Raw genomic sequence first — 23,270 nt, 5'->3', positions numbered from 1 at the left:
TACACACAAGAAAGCATTAGAAGCCTTGAAAATGATGCAGACGCTTAACTGGCTGAATGAATAATAGAGTCTTTTACCTGTCTGAGGTAAAGTGTTCTTCACAAAAACAAAAAGAGCTTTCCCGGGAGACAAGTGAAGCATGCTGCATGCTGCTTAAGATATGGATAAACTGCCCGACAGACATATCTCTAAGAACCAGGAATCTAGAAGAAACAAGGAAACACGGAATAGAGGTTATTCTCTTTAAGTGAGAATGAACAAACAATTGGCTAAAATTGTCCAGGAAGTAAACCAATTTCTACGAACTTTTTTAACTAATTTCTACATCCTGATTATAATAAACTGCAGATAAAGGAAATTCATCCAAGCACACATCTGTTGCTGAAGGACAGAAAAGCAAGCAAAAAAGTCAAAAGATCCTCCGAACACAGAGCAAGTAACAGAAGCCAAGCTCTCTGTTTTTCAAGAACGAAGAGTTACATAGTCAGGATTCCTACAAGTATGTATGAGAACCAGAATGAGAACTCTGGTGACCTCTAAAATCCGTGTGCTCTTTGTCAAATTTTGATTTCAGCTTAGGATGCAAGACCCAACATCGATCTTTAAGTGACCAACACCATTGCAATAAAAGCACTCCAAGTCAGGCCTTTTTCCCTTATACACCGTCTCTGGATGACTTGTAGTTGACTGCACATGCTCCAGCTTATAAACCACTCGCCTTGATTCCCACGTTCGTAACTTTCTGCGTACCTCTTCTCTTTGAATTATGGCCCAAACAGTTGCAAATGATAGAAGCTCAGTATTCATTAAAAAGTCAATGCGAAGATCTTTAGGCCATCTCCAACCAAATTGTCAGAAGGTCGAAAATAGCCTGAAAATCGTCTCCAACCGAGGGCTAGGCCAAAGGGCTCGTGGGCCCTATGGAATTTGAAAGGGCCAAAGGGCTAGCCGCTGCAGCCAGCCAGCCAACCCGAGGCTGGCCAAAAATTCAAAAAATCCTGTCGGATATAACCGACACTAATGCTTAAACAAAAATTTAAATCCAATAGATAGTTAGTTAGCCGTTGTATTCAAATTTTTTTTAATAATGAATTTAAACCTTTTTTTTCCAATAAATACCTAAGTCATTCCTATATCATTTCTCACATAATTTTCACCATTCCATACTATCTCACTTCATTCTATTTTTTTTTTCCTATAACTTCTATTTTACAAAATTTGTTTCATATTTTTTTTAAATTCCATTTTTTTTCTATAACTTCTATTTTACCAAATTTGTTTCACATTTTTTTATACAAAATTTTACATAATTTGTTTCACTTAGTGGTTGGATTTGAATTTCAGTTGTAGTTTTTAAATAATAAATTATGTTTGGCCCTTTGGCCTTCGGTTAGAGACGGTTTTTTATGATAGGGCTAAAACGAGGCCTATGATCATTTGGCCCTTAGTTGGAGATTGAGACAAATATGACTATGTAATGTTCATTAAAATATTAATTTCTTTGAGGGCTAGAGGGTTAAAACGAGCCCTCTGACCAACCCTCGGCTGGAGATGACCTTATAATCTGAGTTTAGACTAGCCAATAACTGCAAAATCTTATCTTCTTCATCCCTTTTAAGCAGGACAACAACATTAGTGGTATGTGGTTTGTATACATCTAGTTCATTCCACATGCTTTTCAGGCTACCAAGGTGTTGAATGAAAGGATTACTTTCCTGTTGAAGTGCAGCAATATCCTCTTGAGTTGGAAGACTCGAGCATAATTGTTTTGTTTTCCATATCTCCTTGACTGCCTTCCATAGTTAAAGATAAGTGTGAAATCCCGTCCCCAATCCCCGGATTTCACTATCCAAATTTTTTGTATTTCCTATTTTTGGGAATTTAATTTAATTTTCATTAATTTTAGAGTTGCAAATCTTGGTTTTTTAATTAGTCATTAAAAATTCATAGACCTTTCGAAGTCACTTTTTGTATTTTTTAATAGAGCTCGATCCATAAACATGTACACAAAATTGTGCGTGAATCGAAGTTGTAATGAAGGAAAAATAAGCAAGCAAAGGCAGGGGCAATTCTTCATTGGGAATACTATACATAGGTCGCTTCCTCGACTCACGTTCAATTCGATTACTGGGCAGCTTTTCAGGCACCGTTTCCGACGAGATCCAACTACGAAAATCGTCGCCACCACCACCATTCGGTTCGTCTCCCTCTTACAATCATAATCCACCCAACCTTTGTTCCATTTGGGTCTCAGTTCGTTGCGATTTGGAGCCGCCGTTTTTCTCAAGTTTCTCGGTCGGTGGTCTTCCATCCCCGACCACCCATGCATCACCCACTACCACCACCAAGACACTCACCTGGGTTTGGGCTACAAAACCCAAACATCAAACCAGCCATCGAAGCGACTGCGGCGAAGTGGCAATTATTTCGGCCATCCTTGGCTTCCACGTCGGTTTTCACCGTTTCTGTCCACATTCAGACTGAAGCAAAGTACAATTGGCTTAATCCCTTCAAAGGTACTTGTCAGTCTAACCCTAAGGTTAGGTGTGGCCACAAAATACCATGAAAAGTTCATACGATGCTGAACAATGGGTTTGTTTTTTTGTCCTCAGGATCAGAGTGTATAATGACATATGGTATAATGAATATTGTCGAACTTGATGTTAAATAATTCTAGGACGGTTTAAAGTGTGAAAAGTACTAAAAATTTCGAGGACGAAATTTCTATATGGTGGGGAGGATGTGAAATCTGGGACGGGATTTCACTACTAAAATATTTCGTATTTTGTATTTTTCAGAAATTTAATTCAATTTTTGTTAATTTTAGAGTTACAAAGTTGGTTTTTCGTAATTAGTTATTAAAAATCTATAGACCTTGGTACTATTAGTATTTTTCAATAGAGCTCGAAACCACGAATGCATAGGCAAAAACTGTGTGGAATTCGGAGTTAATGAAATATTATTGTTGTTGATTGTGGAATTGTGAGTTGTCTGAAACTCTATGTTTTCATGCTAGATAATGTCATGAGAATGTTTTGAAGTCATTGCAAATAAATTTGTTTTTGAAGTCATTGCAAATAAAATTTGTTTGGAGCTTAACAAAATGATGAACTACGATTGTAGGCAGTTTCAAACACTAAGGTTTGGTGCATCCACAAAGTAAAATGAAAATTTCTTACATTGTTGAACTACAAGTTTTTTTGGTAAATCTTAGTTTACTACCCTCAAGTTTTGGATTTTCAACATTTAGTATATGAAATTTTTTTCATCCCAGAATCATATCTAAACTATTAAGTCTTCCTTTAACTGATGACGTGGTACTTATGTGGACAATGATTGAGCGTTACATGTCATTAAGGGGTTCACGTGAAAATTAAAATTATTTAATTAAATATTTAAAACTAAAAAAATAAAATCATTTATTTATTTTTTTTACATGGGGACCCACACCTTTTTTTCCCCGTTCCCATCTTCCCCCAACGCTGATCCCACCCTCCCTCTCTCTCATCCCCATCCGCACACTCCCCCGCCTCACCTGCTCCCTCGCCACTTCCTCCTCTTCTCAGGAGTTCAACATCACATGAAACAAGGCAAGTACTCGATTTGGGATCGGTTCAGTGACCTTTGAAATTTACTCTTTGTTGCTGTAATTCTCTCTCTGTGCTGTGAGTCGTGGATTTGTGTCAAATTAATCACGAGGAGAAGCAGATTCAATGGAAAAGGAGGTTTTTTTTTTTTTCTTTTGTGAAAAGTAAATAAATTTGGGGCTTTCTATTGTGTGGAAATTGATAAAGGTATGCCTTTTTTGTTGTGTTTTTGTGGCTTGAACATTATTTCGTTTCAAAAAATTGGGAATTGGAGACTTTTTGACAATAGTCTTGTTTGACAGTTGAAATTAGTTTTAAGATTGTTAATGTTAAGGACAGAGGAAAGCTTGATTGGCAGTATTACTTTGTCCAATTTCAGTAAAAATTAGTTCTTTTGAGACGAATACTTCTTCGGAATCATTTGTTGTGAATTTTCTTTGCCTCCATACTCCTCAGAAGCGCGTGCCCGCGGCCGAGCCCTAGTACTCGAAAGCCGCCCGGAGGTTCTACAACGAGAATTTCAGAGACGCCGAGCAGCGGCTCAGCAAGGTGAGGCGGAAGTGGCGAGGGAGCACAGGGCAGGCCTGAGGGTAGCCAACTAGGCGCCCGCCTACGGCCCACTTCGGAAGCGTCCAGAAAAATTTTAGGGTAATTTACATAGTATCCCATCAGGTTTGAGCTCTATTACAACCTCATACAATGTCTTTAAAACATTTCATTTTCATACACATGTACCATTTTATTTCAAAATAATATATCCGTTAGATTTTCTGTCCATTAATCTGTTAAATGCTGACGTGGCTGCCACATTTGTGCTGATGTGGCTGCCACATTTGTGCCACATGGCTAATCATTTAATAAAATATTAAAATAATTATTTAAAGAAAAGTTTAAAAAAAAAAAAAAAAAAAAAAACCAGATCTCCTTCCCCAGAATCCCCACCCGTGCCCACCCTCGCACCCCCCAACACCCACCCCTTCCCCCATCCCCCATCACCCGCAACCATTTCCCTCCCCACTGCGCCTCCAAAAACATTCCCCGTCCAAACAACCATCGCCCCCTCCCCCGCACGACTGCCGTGTGGTTTTCTACCATCTTTCCCCACCCTAAATCCAAATTTCTAAAGCCCAACAAGCAAAACCCTTTTGCCTTGGCTTTGGCAACTGCTGTATCTTCCTTCACTTTTTCTTTTTGCAGGCGCAGAGGCATATATGGACTCCTCAAAGTATTCTGTCCATCCTTACCCGAAAGCAAATGGGAGGGCGGCAGCAATGTATAATGCCGAGTCCCTGCACTATTCCTCCCGTCAAGCGCAAACCCACCATCCTCTGCCGCAAAACCCAGAAAAGGAAGAGAGAATTGATTAAAAAAAAAAAAACCAGAAGACGAAGAGAGAGAAGATTGAAATTTGAAGTGGGTTTTTGGTTTTTGAAATTGTAAGGTTCTACAATTCCTTGAAACTATTGGATTCTGGGGTGGGTTAGGAGAGGCTTTGGTTTTGGATTGAGATAAAATGGGTGGGTGGGTGGCTGCATCTGTTCGAGTGGTGAAGTGGGGGTGGCTCTTGTCTTTTGGGTTGATGAAATGAATAATGGCAGTGGCTTGGGTAAGAGAGAGGGAGAGGTGGTGTGGTGAAAAATGGCGGTTTGGGGAGCTTGGGAGTGGATAATCGGGATGAGATTCTCGTGGTGGTTGAAGGTCGAGAACTGGGAATTTTGGATCTGGGAATTTTGGGTTTTGGATCTGGGGATTTTAGGGGGTATGGGGTTCGAGAGAGAGAGAGTGGGGAAGACGAACATGGTTTCGGTTTTTTTTTTTTTTTAATTAATTATTTGAATTTTTTTATTAAGTGTTTAGCCACGTGGCACAAATGTGGCAGCCACGTCAGCATAAAAAAGGACCCTTTATTTGCCACGTCATCAGTTAACTGTTTATTTAACATATTTTCTAACGGATGTATGAAATTGAAATAAAATAGTACTTGAGGTATGAAAGTGAAATGTTTTAAAGATGTTGTATAAGATTGCAATATACCTCAAACCTGAGGGGTTACTATGTAATTTACCCAAAATTTTATATCTTGTAACAACATATAAATACGAAAAAAAAAAAAAGTAAGAAATATCATAATTTATTTGTTAATGCAGTAGAAATGTTGGCTTCATTTTTTATTGGGGTGTTGGGTTCGAAACACAAAGCTGCCTTTTAGTCATTAAATTTTTCTTAATTTTTTCGTATTTTTCAAATTTACTGCTAATTCATTTGTTCAACTCTCAATCCATCTGTCCAAATACATATAAAGTTATAAAACTCAAGTTTTTTTGCAATCTTTTTTCTTTTAACTTCTCATTCTGTCAATTTCTATCGAATGTTTAAACCAATTTCCAATTCTCTTTATTTTTATTGAATGTTTAAACCAACTATCATATGGTCTTAAAGATTGTACTTTAAGGTAATCAAAACTTTGAATTTTATAATTTTCTTTTCAATAACTTTTTATTTAATGGATTATTTTAATATTCAATTCGTTAGTGTGATGTTGATTTTAGAAGGAAAAAACACAAGAGAACAATTGATGTTGAATTTATTATACTCGTCAATCAAGTTTTATTGTTATCTACTCTCTTGATCATCAAGTTTTATTATTCTTCACTCTAAATCTTAAACTCTTGACTGCAAACATTTAGTACATCTGTGTCTAAAAACGTGAATCGTATAATGTTTAAATAATCTTTGTATATTTATCTCCTTTTTATATTAATTTTTAATGATATTTGATGTGAAAATAGAACTTTTTATGCATTTAGCAAATTCTTTTTTATACAAATCAATATACAAAGAATCGGAGATCAGAGAATTTTATGGCCCCACTTCAAGGGCTGGCTTAGGGCCCCCAAATTCTCAGGACTGGCCCTGAGGGAGCAAGTGAGGTGAGGGAGTTGGGGGAAGACGGGAGCGGGGAAGAAAGGCGAGGGAGATAAGGGGTAGGTTCCCCATGCAAAAAAAAAAATTAAATGATTTTATTTTTTTAGTTTTTAATATTTAATTAAATGATTTTAATTTTCACGTGGATCTCTTAATGATACGTGGCGTTTAATCATTGTCCACATGGACGTCACGTCATCAGTTAACGAGAGACTTAAAAATCAGACTAATGGATGTATAAAACTATCCCAAAATTAACACTTTAGGTATGATTCTGAAACAAAAAAAAATTCATGTACTAAATATTGAAAACCACAAAACTTAAAGATACTAAACTGCAATTTACTTTAATTTTTTTTTGTCATATCTTGAGATCGGAACGTTACAATTTTAATAGTACCCGAACTTGTATTAAGTTATCGTACCCTTTCATTAGAGTGAGGACTATGGGTGCAAGAAAAAGAGAAGAAAAGCAAAAAGAAAAAGTTGACAGCAAAGCAAAAAAGAAAAAGTTGAAATTGGCTCAATAGAGCTACAAACCTACGCCTAAATCTATAGTCGCAACAGCAGTAACTGAGAACCTTTTCGTATTCTTCTATTCTCGCAAAGCAGTGCCTAGATTATAACTGGTTCAGTGCCTCGGGTTCAAGTTATGTTGCTAATTCAAGGTTCCAAATTTCATTTTAATGGGCATGAATATTGCCTCATCGTGCTTGGGAAGAAAGGTTTGAGTGCTTTGTGTGGGAATTTGAAGAAAGACCTTTGTATGGTTTGAAGATTAAAGTGTTGGAGTCTTCCTTTATACAATATTTTCACTTTCAAATTTTAACAAATCCGAGGTATCCACAATGTATGAATCGGAAAAGAGTGCTTTGTGTTGTTGCTTTTTTTTAATGAATCGGAAAAGAAAGAGATTGCACACCGAAATTTATTAAATTTAGTACGATATAGAGATGAAAAGACATATCTTGTCCAATGTGCAGCAAACTCATTGCATAAAGAGATTTTTCAATTTATTCGGAAAAAGGGGTCGTATGCCACATGACATTATATAATTAGAGGGAAGATTTTTTTTAAGTATATAATAACATGAAGTGTTTCACTCTGTGTTCCGATCATACTAAAAAATCTCTCCATTAGATGCTCGTACTTGCTTCTCTAATGACATTATATATAGGTAAGCTCCTCTTCAAGCAAAATATAATTGTATAGCCTTAACAGTATAATCAATTTCAATTTTATTGCCATGGCTTGTCATCTCTTTCAACAAAATGGTTAAATAGTTTTTTCTGATTTATATTAATGGTTTTAGTATAAACAATATGTGCTTCCATTAACACTATTTTTTTTTTCAGGGTTTTCGACATCATATTCAGATTCACCTCCAACTCATTACACTCTAAAAATCGCGTCATTTTCATTGCTAACCAAACTTTTGGCGGACAAATATGAGTCGGGAGAATTTGAAGCTGCAGGATACAAATGGTAAATCCCACGTTATATCATCTGCTAAAGTTTGAGTTTAACATCATCTTCTGCAAACTTATGTTTCACACTCACTGTCTGACATTAGTTCTATGATATTTTCTTTCTTTGTACTGCAATAATGTGTTTCGTGTATCACGTGCGGTGTAAGCTGGTTAAAAAAAGATGTTAGCCATACTGTATGTTTGCTCTCAGGAAACTAGTGCTCTACCCGAATGGAAACAAGAAGAAAAATGTGGAAGGTTATATCTCTGTTTACTTGGAAATGGTTGGAGCTGATTCACTTCAGACTGGAAGCGAAGTATATGTTGATTTCAGGTTCTCTTTGCTTGATCAGAATAAAGGCATGTTCCTGGTTCTTCAAGGTACATTTTACCTACACCAAAAGTTAATTCTCATCAAGTGAGCATATTCATAGACCGGAAATTTTCTTGTTTGCAAAGTTCAGTGCTCATTGCTCATTTTCTGATCATTATTTTGTACCTTGCATATTCCATAGATGCCAATAAAAAGGAAAAATGTTTCCATGGGATGATGCGTTATTCGGGATTTGATAAGCTTGTCACTCTTAAATCGTTTACTGATGCTTCCAACGGATATGTTGTTGACGATTCCTGTGTGATTGGAGCTGAGGTCTTCGTTTGTAAAGAAAGAAGAGCTGGCAATAGAGAGTCAATATCGATGATCAAGGATGCTGTTATGTGCAAGCATATTTGGAAGGTTGAGAACTTTTCAGAGTTAGGTACTGAATGCAGCAAATCAGAACCTTTCACTGCCGGAAGATTGATGGAAAGATATAGAGATGGGAAAAAGGATTTACACATGATCTTTATAGATTTGGAAAAAGCGTATGATAGGGTCCCAAGAGACATTCTTTGGAGGATTTTAGAGAAGAAAGGAGTACGAGTAGCATATATCCAAGCTATAAAGGATATGTATGAAGGAGCAAAGACTGCCGTAAAAACTCATGAAGGACAAACCGAAAGCTTTCCCATAACTGTAGGATTACATCAAGGCTCATCCTTAAGTCCTTACCTTTTTGCATTGGTAATGGATGAGTTAACACGACATATTCAAGATGATATTCCTTGGTGTATGCTTTTCGCAGACGATATAGTGTTGATAGATGAAACTCAGGAATGGGTAAATGCAAAGCTTAACCTTTGGAGAGAAGTGTTGGAATCTAAAGGTTTTCGCCTAAGCCGATCAAAGACAGAATATATGGAGTGCAAGTTCAGTGCAAATGGAGGCCAAAACGAGTTAGGGGTGAGGATCGGAGATCAAGAAATACCAAAGAGCGACCGTTTTCGTTACCTAGGATCTATCTTGCAAAAGAACGGAGAATTAGATGGAGATCTCAACCATAGAATACAAGCTGGATGGATGAAGTGGAAGAGTGCATCCGGCGTGTTGTGTGACTGCCGTATGCCACTGAAGCTCAAGGGAAAATTTTATAGGACGGCAATAAGGCCGACGATGCTGTATGGCACAGAATGTTGGGCGGTGAAACATCAACACGTACACAAAATGGGTGTAGCGGAGATGAGGATGCTTCGTTGGATGTGTGGGCACACGAGAAAGGATAAGATTAGGAATGAGGATATCCGGGGTAAAGTAGGAGTAGCCGAAATTGAAGGAAAGATGAGAGAAAATCGGTTACGGTGGTTTGGACATGTGCAAAGAAGGCCTACTGACGTTCCGATTAGAAGATGCGACTATGGGACAGAGGTTCAGGGCCGAAGGGGTAGAGGAAGACCTAGGAAAACTTTGGAAGAAACTCTAAGAAAAGACTTAGAGTACTTGGATCTAACGAAGGACATGACACAGGATCGAGCACAATGGCGTTTTAAGATTCATATAGCCGATCCCACTCAGTGACTTGGATTTTCCAAGTCTCCAACCGAGAAGTTTTCCTCACTCGGGAAATTAAGGGAACACTACCCCAACCTACATGCTCCACTCAGAAAGCTTCAACATGCAAGCTTTAACAAAAGAAAATTCAAAGAACTTAGCGAAGAAGGCTTTGGTGTATTTAACACAATACGTTGAAATGAAGGAAAACTTATTTATTGATATCCCCGATAAGCTACAAATATGTACATATACATGAGTCAAAATAAGCACACAAGAGGGAGCTTTCACAAAGGTTGCTTAGGAGAAGTCTCAGCAGTCGGTAGAGCCCCAGAAAGAGAAGGCACCGGAGGGGGATCATTTGGAGCCTCAGTACTGGACAGAACCCTAGAAGGAGGAGGCATCAGAGGTTGATCATTTGGAGCTTCATTACGCGGTACAGCCCCAGAAGACGAAGGCAATAAATGCCTTTGGAACAAACCCACAAATCTCTGATGATCAAGTAAAACCTGACCATCAGTTTCCTTCATCTGGTCAAGCTTCCTCTTCATGTTTGTAGCATAGTCATGTGCGAGCCGGTGCAACTGTTTATTCTCATGCTTGAGCCCTCTAATCTCCTGTTTGAGACTCATCACTTCAGCCGCCAATGATTCAACTTGGCGGGTTCGAGCAAATAGGCGTTGGGCCATATTAGACACAGAACCTGCACACTGAACACTGAGAGCCAGCGAATCCTTAACAGCTAACTCATCAGACCGTTTGGAAAGTAGTCTGTTATCTTTGGGAGTGAGAAGGTTCATGGCCACCACCGCAGCGGTCATATCATTTTTCATCACGGAATCCCCAACGGTAAGAGGACCAGTAGGGGAGACGAAGGATGGGCGCCATATGTTGTCTGGAGAAGGCGGGGCTGCCTCTTCAACAAGGTTCAAGTCAAAACGACGGTCGGAGGGGCCAGACATTTTCAAAGGTGTTGAAGAGAGAAGAGGTCGGACAAATCAAGATCTTAGAAGTGCAAGAATGAAGCTTCTACTGGTGGAGATTCAAGTGTGCTTTGGAACTTAATGCCAGCCCTTATAAAAATCTGCATTCGACGAAGCTTCAGAAATCGAAGAGGCGCCTGCCCAGAAATCGAAGAGGCGTTTGCTTTCTCAAAAGCTGGGCTGCTTAGAGATCACGAGGGTTGATCTCAGAAATCGAAGAGGCGTTTGCTTTCTCAAAAGTTGGGCAGCTCAAAGACCACGAAGGCCGATCTCAAAAATCGAAGAGGCGCTCGCTTTCTCAAAAGCTGGGCTCCCCAGAGACCACGAGGGCCGATCTCAGAAATCGAAGAGGCACCTACTTTTCCAGCCTTTTCCAGCCTTGTCAGCATCTGTCACACGCACACTCAGTTTTGCAGAAATTATGGGCATTCTGTCAAAGACTTCTGGGGAAGTAGAAAACACATGAATCTTACTGTTCAATCACCCACTTCCCACACGCAACAATAGCTCATGGGTACCACAGATAACTTTGCCAAAGTTCTCTGCCAAAGTTGAGCACGTGAAGCTTGCAGCTCCCACTACATCGCTCTGACCAAGAAGGGTAAAAGAATAGCAAAGAAACAGCACTAACAAAGTTTAGACCCATAAATTTTGAAGATCTAGCTACCATATTATTACCCACAAGGGTAAAGGAACAGTACCACTGCTGGATAATTGGAAAGTCCCTGTGTGTCAACCTCTGTGCTTCGTGGCAAGGTAGACTAGCAAACATGCCCAACCTTTACTCACATTCGAGAAAACACTCCCAATAAGATTGCTTGCTCCAAAATCGAAGAGGCACCGTCCTCCGAATCTCGAGAGCCAGACTCCCAACATGACTACTTTCTTAAAAATCGAAGAGAGGGTAAAGGAACAGTACCATTGCTGGATAATTGGAAAGTCCCTGTGTGTCAACCTCTGTGCTTCGTGGCAAGGAAGACTAGCAAACATGCCCAACCTTTACTCACATTCGAGAAAACACTCCCAACAAGATTGCTTGCTCCAAAATCGAAGAGGCACCGTCCTCCGAATCTCGAGAGCCAGACTCCCAACATGATTACTTTCTCAAAAATCGAAGAGACACTGCTCCCCGAATCTCGAGAGCCAGACCCCCAGCATGATTGCTTTCTCAAAAATCGATGAGGCATCGTTCTCCGAATCAATCGAAGAGGCGCTCGCTTTCTCAAAAGCTGGGCTGCTCAGAGACCACGAGGGCCGATCTCAGAAATCGAAGAGGCACCTACTTTTCTAGCCTTGTCAGCATCTGTCACACGCACACTCAGCTTTGCAGAAATTATGGGCATTCTGTCGAAGACTTCTGGTGAAGTAGAAAGCACATGAATCTTACTGTTCAATCACCCACTTCCCACACGCAACAATAGCTCATGGGTACCACAAATAACTTTGCCAAAGTTCTCTGCCAAAGTTGAGCACGTGAAACTTGCAGCTCCCACTACATCGCTCTGACCAAGAAAGGTAAAAGAATAGCAAAGAAACAGCACTAACAAAAGTTTAGACACATAAATTTTGAAGGTCTAGCTACCATATTATTACCCACAACTGTAAAGGAACAGTACCACTGCTGGATAATTGGAAAGTCCCTGTGTGTCAACCTCTGTGCTTCGTGGCAAGGTAGACTAGCAAACATGCCCAACCTTTACTCACATTCGAGAAAACACTCCCAATAAGATTGCTTGCTCCAAAATCGAAGAGGCACCGTCCTCCGAATCTCGAGAGCCAGACTCCCAACATGACTACTTTCTCAAAATCGAAGAGAGGGTAAAGGAACAGTACCATTGCTGGATAATTGGAAAGTCCCTGTGTGTCAACCTTTGTGCTTCGTGGCAAGGTAGACTAGCAAACATGCCCAACCTTTACTCACATTCGAGACAACACTCCCAACAAGATTGCTTGCTCCAAAATCGAAGAGGCACCGCCCTCCGAATCTCGAGAGCCAGACTCCCAACATGATTACTTCCTCAAAAATCGAAGAGACACTGCTCTCCGAATCTCGAGAGTCATACCCCCAGCATGATTGCTTTCTCAAAAATCGAAGAGGCATCGTTCTCCGAATCTCGAGAGCCAGATACCACAGACCACTTTTTCAAAGTGCTCTGACAGAGTTAAAACATGTGAAACTGGCAGCTCCCACTACCGTGCTATGACCAAGCAGGGTAAAGGAATAGCATTACTACTTGTTGTTAGGGAGACTCCTATATATGTCGACCTCCATCCCCAACGGACAGGCAGACCTGCAAAAATGCTCAACCCTTCATCATATCTGAGAGGGCACTCCCAACGAAGCCTTTCGAAATATTCAGCTTTCTTTCCCCCCGATAATACCTCTGCAAACAAGCTATACTAGAGCAAGAATATCTCATATCATCAGGGTTAAAAGCAAGAGTATCCCATGTCATGCTTTTTCCCTGTCTTTTCTTTTGGCCTTGTTTTTACCTGCAAGACAAGGAGAAAGAGAGCAATCAGTCAGCACTTGGAATCAAGCTTCCAGCCAGGAACTGACTGCCTGGAACCCCTTACCTGATTACTTACCTGGCATTGCTCTCGAGTACTCATCTTCAACATCTTATGTTTCCAGGGAAGATTCCGCATCTGCTTGAGGAACAGATAGGGCAAGTGCGAAGGATACAAGGAAGCATGTGGAGACAAGCGTAACAGCACACGTGCCGATACATTCATTACTCTGTGAAAAGCAAAAGTATCCCATATCAGCAGGGTGGAACGTACTCTAGATTTGATGGACTTGTTTTGACCCTCAAATTCTTCAGTCGGCCTTATACTCTGGAGGAAACCAGAAAACCCTCCAGCTCAGTTCAAGAATAAGCCTGTGGAAAGTTACTTCTTCAAAAGCAAAAGTATCTCATATCATCTCTTCTCATTTTTCTTCTCTTTATCCTTCATGCTACTGCAAGATGGGGAGAAGGTGAACAATCAGTCGGAGCTCTGATTGCTTACCTTGTCTGTCACCTCTTTCAGCAGACCCCCTAGCTCGGCGACTTGGGGGACTCCTACTACATGGTTTGTATCGCGCTTGACCAAGCCTGAAACTACAAGTAAGCTTCAAGTGAAATTGATACATTACCTTGTGCATCTCCACCAGTTAAAGATACCACCCCTGGATGGAGGAAGAGTACTTCCAGAGAAGATGCCACATCTACCTATGAGACAGATAAGGCAAGTCAAGACGACACCACACTCCGATACTTAGAAGTTTCGTGATTACGAGATCATTCTCCCACAATATTTCCTAATGTCATTTGTACTAAATCATTCACTTGTACTCACTAAATGAGAGCTTGAACCTATGTACTTGTGTAAACCCTTCACAATTAATGAGAACTCTTCTATTCCGTGGACGTAGCCAATCTGGGTGAACCACGTACATCTTGTGTTTGCTTTCCTATCTCTATCCATTTATATACTTATCCACACTAATGACCGAAGCAATCTAGCGAAGATCACAAAAAGCGATCGTTTTCGCTACCTAGGATCTATCTCGTAAGAGAACGGAGAATTAGATGGAGATTTCAACCATAGAATACGAGCTGGATGGAAAGAGTGCATCCGGCGTGTTGTGTGACCGTCGTAGGCCACTGAAGCTCAAGGGAAAATTTTATAGGACGGCAATAAGGCTAGCGATGTTGTATGGCACAGAATGTTGGGTGGTGAAGCATCAACACGTACACAAAATGGGTGTAGCGGAGATGAGGATGCTTCGTGGGATGTGTGGGCACACGAGAAAGGATAAGATTGGGAATGAGGATATCCGAGGTAAAGTAGGAGTAGCCGAAATTGTAGGAAAGATGAGAGAAAATCGGCTCCGGTGATTTTGAACATGTGCAAAGAAGGCCGACTGACGCTCCGGTTCGAAGATGTGACTATGGGACAGAGGTTCAGGGCCGAAGGGGTAGAGGAAGACCTAGGACAACTTTGGAAGAGACTCTAAGAAAAGACTTAGAGTACTTGGATCTAACGGAGGACATGACACAAAACCGAGCGCAATGGCGTTCTAGGATTCATATAGCCGACCCCACTTAGTGGGAAAAGGCTTTGTTGTTGTTGTTGTATAATCTTGCTTTACATGCATGAGAACAAAAGGATATGATTTTTGAGTTTCAAACTATATATGCAATTTTAACTACATAACTTTCGCACTCGATGTGGTAGATCAGTGTAAAACTTGCTGAAAATTTGCTTCCCATGTACGAGTTTGCTCATTTAATTCGCAATGATGTGAAGTGAATTGGGTCCCATCCCAAATAACGAGAGATATATAATAAAAAATCATCATATTCTTCCCAATGTTGCAGGAAGATAAAGCTCTATGCCAAGGGAAATGGCGATAGAAAGGGTACTCATATTTCTCTTTTCTTGGAATTGGATGATCCGGAAACACTTCCTTGCATTTCTCATTTCTTGGAATTGAGTGATCCAAAAAAAATTGCTGGTTCCAAAGTATTTGCAGAGGTTTCACTGCGCATTGTAGATCAAATGCATGCCAAACATAAGTGCTTGAAAGGACTAAAAACCTTGTCACTGTCCATGATGTTGTAAAAGCACCGTCTAGGTGTGGGTATACCATAGTGCTTAGATCCTTGTTCACCATTGACTTGTGATTGAAGGGTATTTTGATGTTTTTAATTAATTTTGGCTGAAGTTTGTGATTTTTGCGAATTGGAAGGCAGCTTTTCTTGTTTTTAAATATTATGGGTTTAACATATTGAGCCACTGACATGCACATTTTTTAACATTAACCTCGTCGTGTGAGGTCTTTTAAGACTAATAAATAGGCAACCTTCGTAGATGATCACTGTGTGTTTGGAGCGGACGTCTTTGTTTGTAAAGAAAGAAGAACAGGAAATGGAGAGTGTCTATCAATGGTCAAGAATGCATGCAAAAGTTTAAAGAAGGTAAAAGATCGGCCTGGTACGCTGAGTGTTTAATTGTATGTAGTGCCATATAACATGAGGGTTTATTTCTTCTGTGTAGATAATCACTGGTTTAGTGCCCTTAATCTGGATTGGGGTTGGTCTACGTTCCTTAAACTGGACAATTTCAATCTGGAAAGCAAGGGGTTTCTGGTGAAGGATACTTTGGATAGTGGAGGCAGAGGTCACCATCCATGGGATTGCGGAAGCACTATAGTCAGCTTGTATTAGGTTTCCGATATTGTTAAAATGATGTTAATTGACTTATGACTTCAAATGAAGTTCTCAGTCCACGATATGGTTTGTACCTAAAAGTGGCGTTCAATAGAACTCTAGAGCTGCAATCCTTTCCCACCAAATGACTTGTGATTGAAGTGCACTTTGATAGGACCTGTTTTCTTCAAAAATCTGTCATGCGAGAAATATGTCGAGCCTTGACCAGTAAATTTCAAGTAGCATCTCATGTGTTTAGCTAAATACTTTGTTTAGCTCGTCTAATCTTAACTTTTTTGACAATGCTAAACCGTAAACATTTTTCGTTTTAGTAAGAATTAAAATTGCAGAATGTGTTTGGAAGCATCCGCAAGCAGGTGATGGATAACCTTTTCAATGAAACAAAGGCAACCCGTTGGAAGCAAAGCATAACAGTTCAATCTTTAAAAGGTTTCAAGTTAGGAATAACACCTTTAATTTTTCCTTAATATAAGCGGGAAAACATATTTTATTCTGCCACTTAAACCGGTTGAATTCTTTGTAATTGAATCATCGGAAAATTAAGTTTATCGACATGACTAGTCTTAACTTCGATGACCAAGATGGTGAGATGCTCTATCTGTTTGCTTGAGCGTGTTGGATTTGAAAGCGGTAACTAATGTACACATTTTATTTCAGGGATTATGAGAACAATTTCGGATGCATCACCTATTTGATAAAAATGATTTCATTTATCCAAGCAATAAAGTTTACACTTTGAGTATATATATACAAGTATATTGTAACCACTAAGGTGAGTAAACTATAACTAACAGATACTTAATCACTAAGTAATATCCCTAGATAGTGTAGTTACAATATTACCCTTTATATCCCCCCTCAAACAAAACCGGGGAACCCGAAGTTGAAGTTTGCCACGAAGAAAATGAAATCTGGATTTTGACAGAGACTTTGTGCAAATATCAGCAACCTGATCTTGGGTACAAACAAAATGCACAGAGATCTTACAAGCTAAGACTTTCTCGCGAATGTAACGATAGGCTATTTCCACATGCTTGGTCCGAGCATGAAATAAAGGATTCTTAGCAAGAGATATTGCAGAAATATTGTCACACCAGATTTGAGGAGTTGAGGCAAACAATAACCAATGTCTAGTAACAACTGACAGACCTAAGTGATTTCAGAAGCAGTATCGGCAAGAGAGCAATATTCAGCCTCTGTTGAAGATCGAGCAACAGTGGGTTGTTTCTTTGCACTCCAGCTGATCAAGGAATTGCCCAGAAAAACACAATACCATCCAATAGATCGACGATCAAGAGCACAGCCAGCCCAATCAGCATCTGAGAATGCAGTTAGTGTGGGAGGTGTAGAACCTTTGGAAAACCATAAACCAAGATCAATGGAGCCCTTAAGATATCGAAGAATGCGTTTGACTGCTTGAAAATGGGAAATTCTGGGTTGATGCATATATTGATAGACAAGATTCACTGCAAAACTGAGATCCGATCGTGTCCATGTAAGGTATTGAAGTGCACCAACCAAGGATCGATACTCAGAGATATTATCACACAAAGGGGAGTCATGATCAAGCTTAGAAATGCTAAGAGGTGTGGTACATGGTTTAGCACCAGTCATGTTGGCCTTGGAAAGCAGATCCACAATATATTTGGTCTGAGATATGAAAATACCAAAAGAGAAGCGTTTGACTTCAAGACCAAGAAAATAATGAAGAGGTCCGAGATCTTTAATGGGAAATAGGGAGCTAAGTTGATGAATAACCTTTCGACATTCAGCAGAATTGGGTCCAATGACTAAAATGTCATCAACATACACTAAAATGAACACCACAGCATAGTTGGAAACCTTTTTAATGAACAATTAATGATCACTGGAAGAGCCGTGAAAACCAAGTGACTGAAGAGCACCATGAAGTTTCTCATACCAAGCTCTCGGAGCTTTTTTCAAACCATATAAGGATTTGTGCAGGTAACAGACATGAGATGGCTGTGTAGAATCTTCAAAACCAGGAGGCTGATGCATGAAAACAGATTCAGTAAGTGTCCCATGTAGAAAAGCATTGTTGACATCGAGTTGGTTTAAATACCAATCAAACTAAGCCGCAAGGGTGAGAAGAATTCGAATAGTAACGGGTTTTGCTACCGGACTGAAAGTCTCTGTGTAATCTAAACCTTCTTGTTGATTGAATCCCTTGGCCACAAGGTGAGCCTTATACCGATCAATAATACCATTGGGCTTTCTTTTAATTCGGAACACCCACTTACAACCTACAATATTCTGAGATGTAGATTTGGGAAGAAGAGACCATGTGCCAGTGTTGATGAGGGCATTGACTTCTTCTTGCATAGCTTGACGCCAATGAGAAAACTTTGAAGCTTGGAGATATGTAGTAGGTATATAATCAGGAGATAGATGAGATGGGAGAAGGTGTTTCGTAGCAGTAAGTGCTCGTGGCTTGAAAATGCCAGATTTTGACCATGTTTGCATGGAATGAGTATTGAGAGAGGGAATGAGAGAAGGTTCTGCAACTTCTATAGAAGAATGAGAAGATGGGAGTATGGAAGAAGATAAAATATGGTTAGGTGAGATAGGAATCTGAGAAGAGGGAGACAAGGTAGATGGAGGTGTAGGTGTAGATGAAGATGGAGGTGTAGGTGTAGGAAGTTTAAAAGTAAGAATGGAGGGAATAGGAGATCCAGAAGAGGACTGTGAGATTGAAGATTGAGAAGATGAAATATAATGAAATGGGAAATGAGATTCATTAAAGATAACATGACGAGAGATGTATAACCTGTTGGTGGCAGGATCAAGGCACCTATAGCCCTTATGATTCATACTGTAACCAAGAAATACACAAGCTTTACTCCGAGGATCCAAATTAGAAGAAGTGTAAGGCTTTAACCAAGGGAAACAAGCACAATCAAAGACCTTCAGGAAATTGTAGTTAGGTACCCGATCATATAAAGATTCCCAAGGAGATGATCGTGATGCAGTTGACATTCAGTTGATAAGATAAATGGCTGTGTGAAAAGCTTCAACCCAATAAGTATGAGGTAGCTTAGAAGCTGCTAGCATTGTCTGAGCTGTTTCAACTAAGTGGCGATGATTGCATTCTGCACATCCATTCTGTTCAGGAGTGTGAGGGCAAGTGAGTTGATGCTGAATACCATGGGTAGCTAAAAACTGTGAAAACTGAGTGTTCACATATTCACCACCAGAATCAGATCGTAAAGCAATGATCTTTGTACACAGAGAGGTTTCAACAAGAGATTTGTATTGCATAAAAGTGGACATTATATCAGACTTATGCTTCAAAGGATAGAACCAACAATAACGGGTAAAGTCATCAACAAATATGATATAATATCTGAAACTTTGACAAGAAGTTACAGGTGATGGTCCCTAAACATCCGTGTGTACAAGTTCGAGTGGCTTGCTAGTTGTACAAACTGTAGAAGTAAAAGGAAGCCGAGAACATTTTCCTAGTGCACAATCTAAGCAAAAAGACTTAGTTGAATGAGATAAAACTGAAATACAAGACTGTGCTGCAAGTTTATCGATGATCTTGACTGAAGGATGACCCAATCTCTGGTGCCACACATCCTTAGAAGCCTTGACAAATGCAGTGAGAGCATGCTGCTGATCAGGTGCAGAAGAAAAGAAATGAAAAAGATAGAAACCATGCTGGACAGGTCCTTTAAAACGCATCCTCCCCGAAGAAAAATCCTTCACAGTAAAGTGAGTAGAATAAAGATGCATCGAACATTTGTTATCAATAAGAAATTGATTGGCAGAGAGAAGATTATGTTGTAATGCAGGAACATATAGTACTTTATTAAGCTTAAAAGCATTATCAGATGTGGTCAAAGTAGTAGAGCCAGAGTGAGTGATAGGCAAACATTTGCCATCACCAATGTACATTTGTTCTGGACCAGTATAGACTTCAGGATTTTGCAAGGCTGCATAGGAGTTGGTCATATGAGATGTAGCGCCAGAGTCGACAATCCAAGATGGAGTGGATGATGAGGGATTGGCCACCATAGCTGAGTGAGAGGGCTTGCCACCATAAACCGGATTCATGCGATGAGGGCAATCAGAGGTCTCATGATCGAATTGATGACAAATTTGACACGGAGTCTTCTTGGTGTAAGATGAGAAATGCTGGCGACCTCTACGATTGTAACAAAAATTGCCACGATAATTGGTATTGGTGAAACGATTGGTATTGCCACGATAAGAGGATTTGAAATTGCCGCGATTGGAGTAGCCACGATTATAATTGCAATCCATGCCACGACCTTGAGTAGTGAGGGCAAAAGAAGACTGAGCAACAAAAGCCTGAGAGTTAGGGTGAGAGGTGGAAGGGGAATAATACCGGCAGAACTGTTGAAAGCCTGAAATGTAGAGGAGTCTGAGGTGGTTTTTCTTCAATTGACTAATTGTATCTCTTTGCTAAGCAACAGACCATGCAACTTATCAATAGTCGTAGATCCAAGACGGAATTGAATGGCATCAACGAACGAATCATACTCAGGGGGCAGACCATGTAGAGTGACAGAAAGCAAATCAGAATCCTCCACCAGAGAGTCGGCACTTGCAAAGGCATTAGGAATTGCCTCAATTTGCTGAAGATACTGAGCAGCAGTAGAATCACCCTTGGTAAGATTACGAAGATGAGATTGAAGCTCATGAATGTGAGACTGAAAAGCCGTGGCGAGGCGAGATTCCAACTTCATCCAAAGTTCGCGAGCAGAATTCACACCAACCGTATAGGGAATGAGGGATTCAGAGAGGGTAGAATTGATCCAGATGAGAATATTTTGATCATTCTCATACCACGAAACAAACTCAGGATTGAAAGTGCGATTTCCCGAAGAATCAAGAAATTGAGGCGGCGCCACCATAGATCCGTTAATGTGACCGGTAAGGTTGTAACGACAAAAAATCAGAGCAAATAGAGCACTCCAGGTCAAGTAATTTATGGTGGTGAGCTTGATTGGCACCATAGATCCGATGTTTTGGATCGTGACGGAGACGGAATTCAGAGAATTAGCGTTTGGAGAAGCAGTCGGAACAGAATGAACAGGAGAAGCTGATTCCGACGAAGGAGACACCATGGCTAAATTTGAGCAGGAGATCAAGAAACTTGAACAGGATCAAGAAATCGATCAAGAGATCAAGAGAATCGATCGAAGAAGAGATCGAACAAGGTGGGGAGAGAAGTGGGAGCGATGAGATCGAAGTCGTTAGACAGAGAAGGTGAGTGATACCATATTTGATAAAAATGATTTCATTTATCCAAGCAATAAAGTTTACACTTTGGGTATATATATACAAGTATATTGTAACCACTAAGGTGAGTAAACTATAACTAACTAACAGATACTTAATCACTAAGTAATATCCCTAGATAATGTAGTTACACAACTCATTAAAAGGTCGTACCCAGTGCACAAGGCTCCTACTTTACGCAGGGTCTGGGAGAGGTGAATGTCGGCTAGCCTTACCCCCATTTATGGAGAGGCTGCTCCCAAGTCTCGAACCCGAGACCTACCGCTCATGGGCGAAGGCACTTGCCATGGCACCAAGTGCGACCTCCTAGTTACACAACTCATTACACGGTAAAAATCCGGTCGGTTTCATTGCTCACCGAAAAATCAATGGAGAAATACGAATCCGGGGACTTTGAAGCCAGAGGATACAAATGGTACAATCCTTTCTCTCAATTTCTAAGACCAAAATTCTGACTATTTCTTTTTTCGTAAGCTTTGCAATAATTGCTAGTATTTTCTTCTTATTTTAGTATTATCTTCTTAATTTCGAGCTGCTTAATTTAGAGTGCTATAACTTGTTTTGCTGCAAGAAACTGGTTTTCTATCCAAATGGAAACAAGAACAGGAATATAAAAGAGCACATCTCTCTCTGCTTGGTAATGTCAGCATCAAATGCTCCCCAGATTTCTACGGAAGTGTATGCTGTTTTCAGGTTGTTTTTGCTCGATCAGAACAACGGGAACTACTTTGTTTTTCAAGGTACTATTCAATTCAAAATAGAAACAAGCTTATAGTTCTCATAATTGCAAAGCATCGTCTTATTTTCTTATATGTTTTCCCTGTGCATTGCTTAGAACAAAAGGAAAGGCGCTTTCATGGGATGAAATCTGATTGGGCGTTCAATTAATTTCTCTCGCACAAAGTTTTCACTATGACACCTGTGTGTTCGGAATGGAGGTCTTTGTTTCTAAAGAGAGTAGGACAGGTAAAGGAGAGTGTCAATCGATGGTACAGGATCCTGTTATGTACAAGAATATTTGGAGGATTGACAACTTCTCACAGCTAGATGGCGAATCCTACGACTCAAAAGTATTCATTGCCGGAGACCAGAAATGGGCTAGACTTCGCTTCCTGTATAAGAAATTTCTCTCGAAGACATCGGAAACTTAAGAAGAGTCAAGTAAAAGTTTTATAAATGTGTTGGTTGTTTTGCGGGAAGATACAGCTCTATCCCAAGGGAAAAGGCAATGGAGTTGGTATTCATCTGGCTCTTTATATGGCGTTAACCGAACTGAAATCTCTTCCTCCTGGCTGTAAAATATTTGCAGAGTTTACCCTCCGCATCCTAGACCAGGTGCATGCCAGGCATCAGTTTGGTAAAGGTAAAGATCTGCCTAATCCTATTGCTACTTAATCGGATGATGAAATAAGGATTTGAACAAGTTACAAACTTTTAAATTAAGGGTGGTTTTATTGCCTCTCCCTATGATTCTGAAATTCGACCCATCAACGACCACGACGCACGTGTTCTTCGTGGCGTTTGAATCTCGATGGCATACGACAATTTCTGGTTGGTTGTTGCGAAATGTTGCGACATGTTGAGACTCTTGTTGGGCTCTAGAAGAAAGCAACTGAACATTTTGAGTAACCCTCAAGGGACCATAAACCGTAGATAGACGGCAAAATTTAATTTGTTTAGCGCCATCTAGTTCTATTTTTTATTAAAAGTTCACAACCTATTTGTGCATTTTAATTCAAAGTACTTGTAAACTGATAATATTTTTGGTGCTTGTGGCAAATCACTTGTTCACTGCCTTAAATTCGGAATGGGGATGGTGGAGATACATTACACTAGGACTTTTCAATCAGGCAAGCATGGGGTTTGTGTTAAAGGATACTTGCTTCATCAAGGCAGAGGTCACTATCCATGGAATTGCTAGTGAACTGTAG

At 40.0% G+C, this 23,270-nt stretch overlaps 1 protein-coding gene, 1 long non-coding RNA gene and 1 pseudogene across 2 annotated transcripts in view; 2 read left to right on the top strand and 1 right to left on the bottom strand.

Moving 5' to 3' along the window:
- Positions 1–679, bottom strand: part of LOC139190629 (uncharacterized) — a 976-nt gene extending 297 nt beyond the window's left edge. The window contains exon 1 of the long non-coding RNA XR_011574965.1: positions 78–679. This is a non-coding gene — a long non-coding RNA (uncharacterized lncRNA). The remainder of the gene's footprint in view (positions 1–77) is intronic.
- Positions 1–15,442, top strand: part of LOC103423940 (MATH domain and coiled-coil domain-containing protein At3g58220-like) — a 27,854-nt gene extending 12,412 nt beyond the window's left edge. The window contains exons 3-5 of the mRNA XM_029091388.2: positions 8,193–8,362; positions 8,497–8,845; positions 15,199–15,442. Of these exons, the coding sequence (XP_028947221.2) occupies positions 8,193–8,362; positions 8,497–8,845; positions 15,199–15,442 (763 nt within the window). The remainder of the gene's footprint in view (positions 1–8,192; positions 8,363–8,496; positions 8,846–15,198) is intronic.
- LOC139190410 (uncharacterized) lies at positions 5,226–23,270 on the top strand (annotated as a pseudogene).

This window comes from Malus domestica, chromosome 13 (assembly GCF_042453785.1).
Source record: "Malus domestica chromosome 13, GDT2T_hap1".
Lineage (NCBI taxonomy): Eukaryota > Viridiplantae > Streptophyta > Magnoliopsida > Rosales > Rosaceae > Malus > Malus domestica.
Note: the sequence above shows the minus strand (reverse complement) of the source record. Positions and strands in the feature narration are given on the sequence as shown.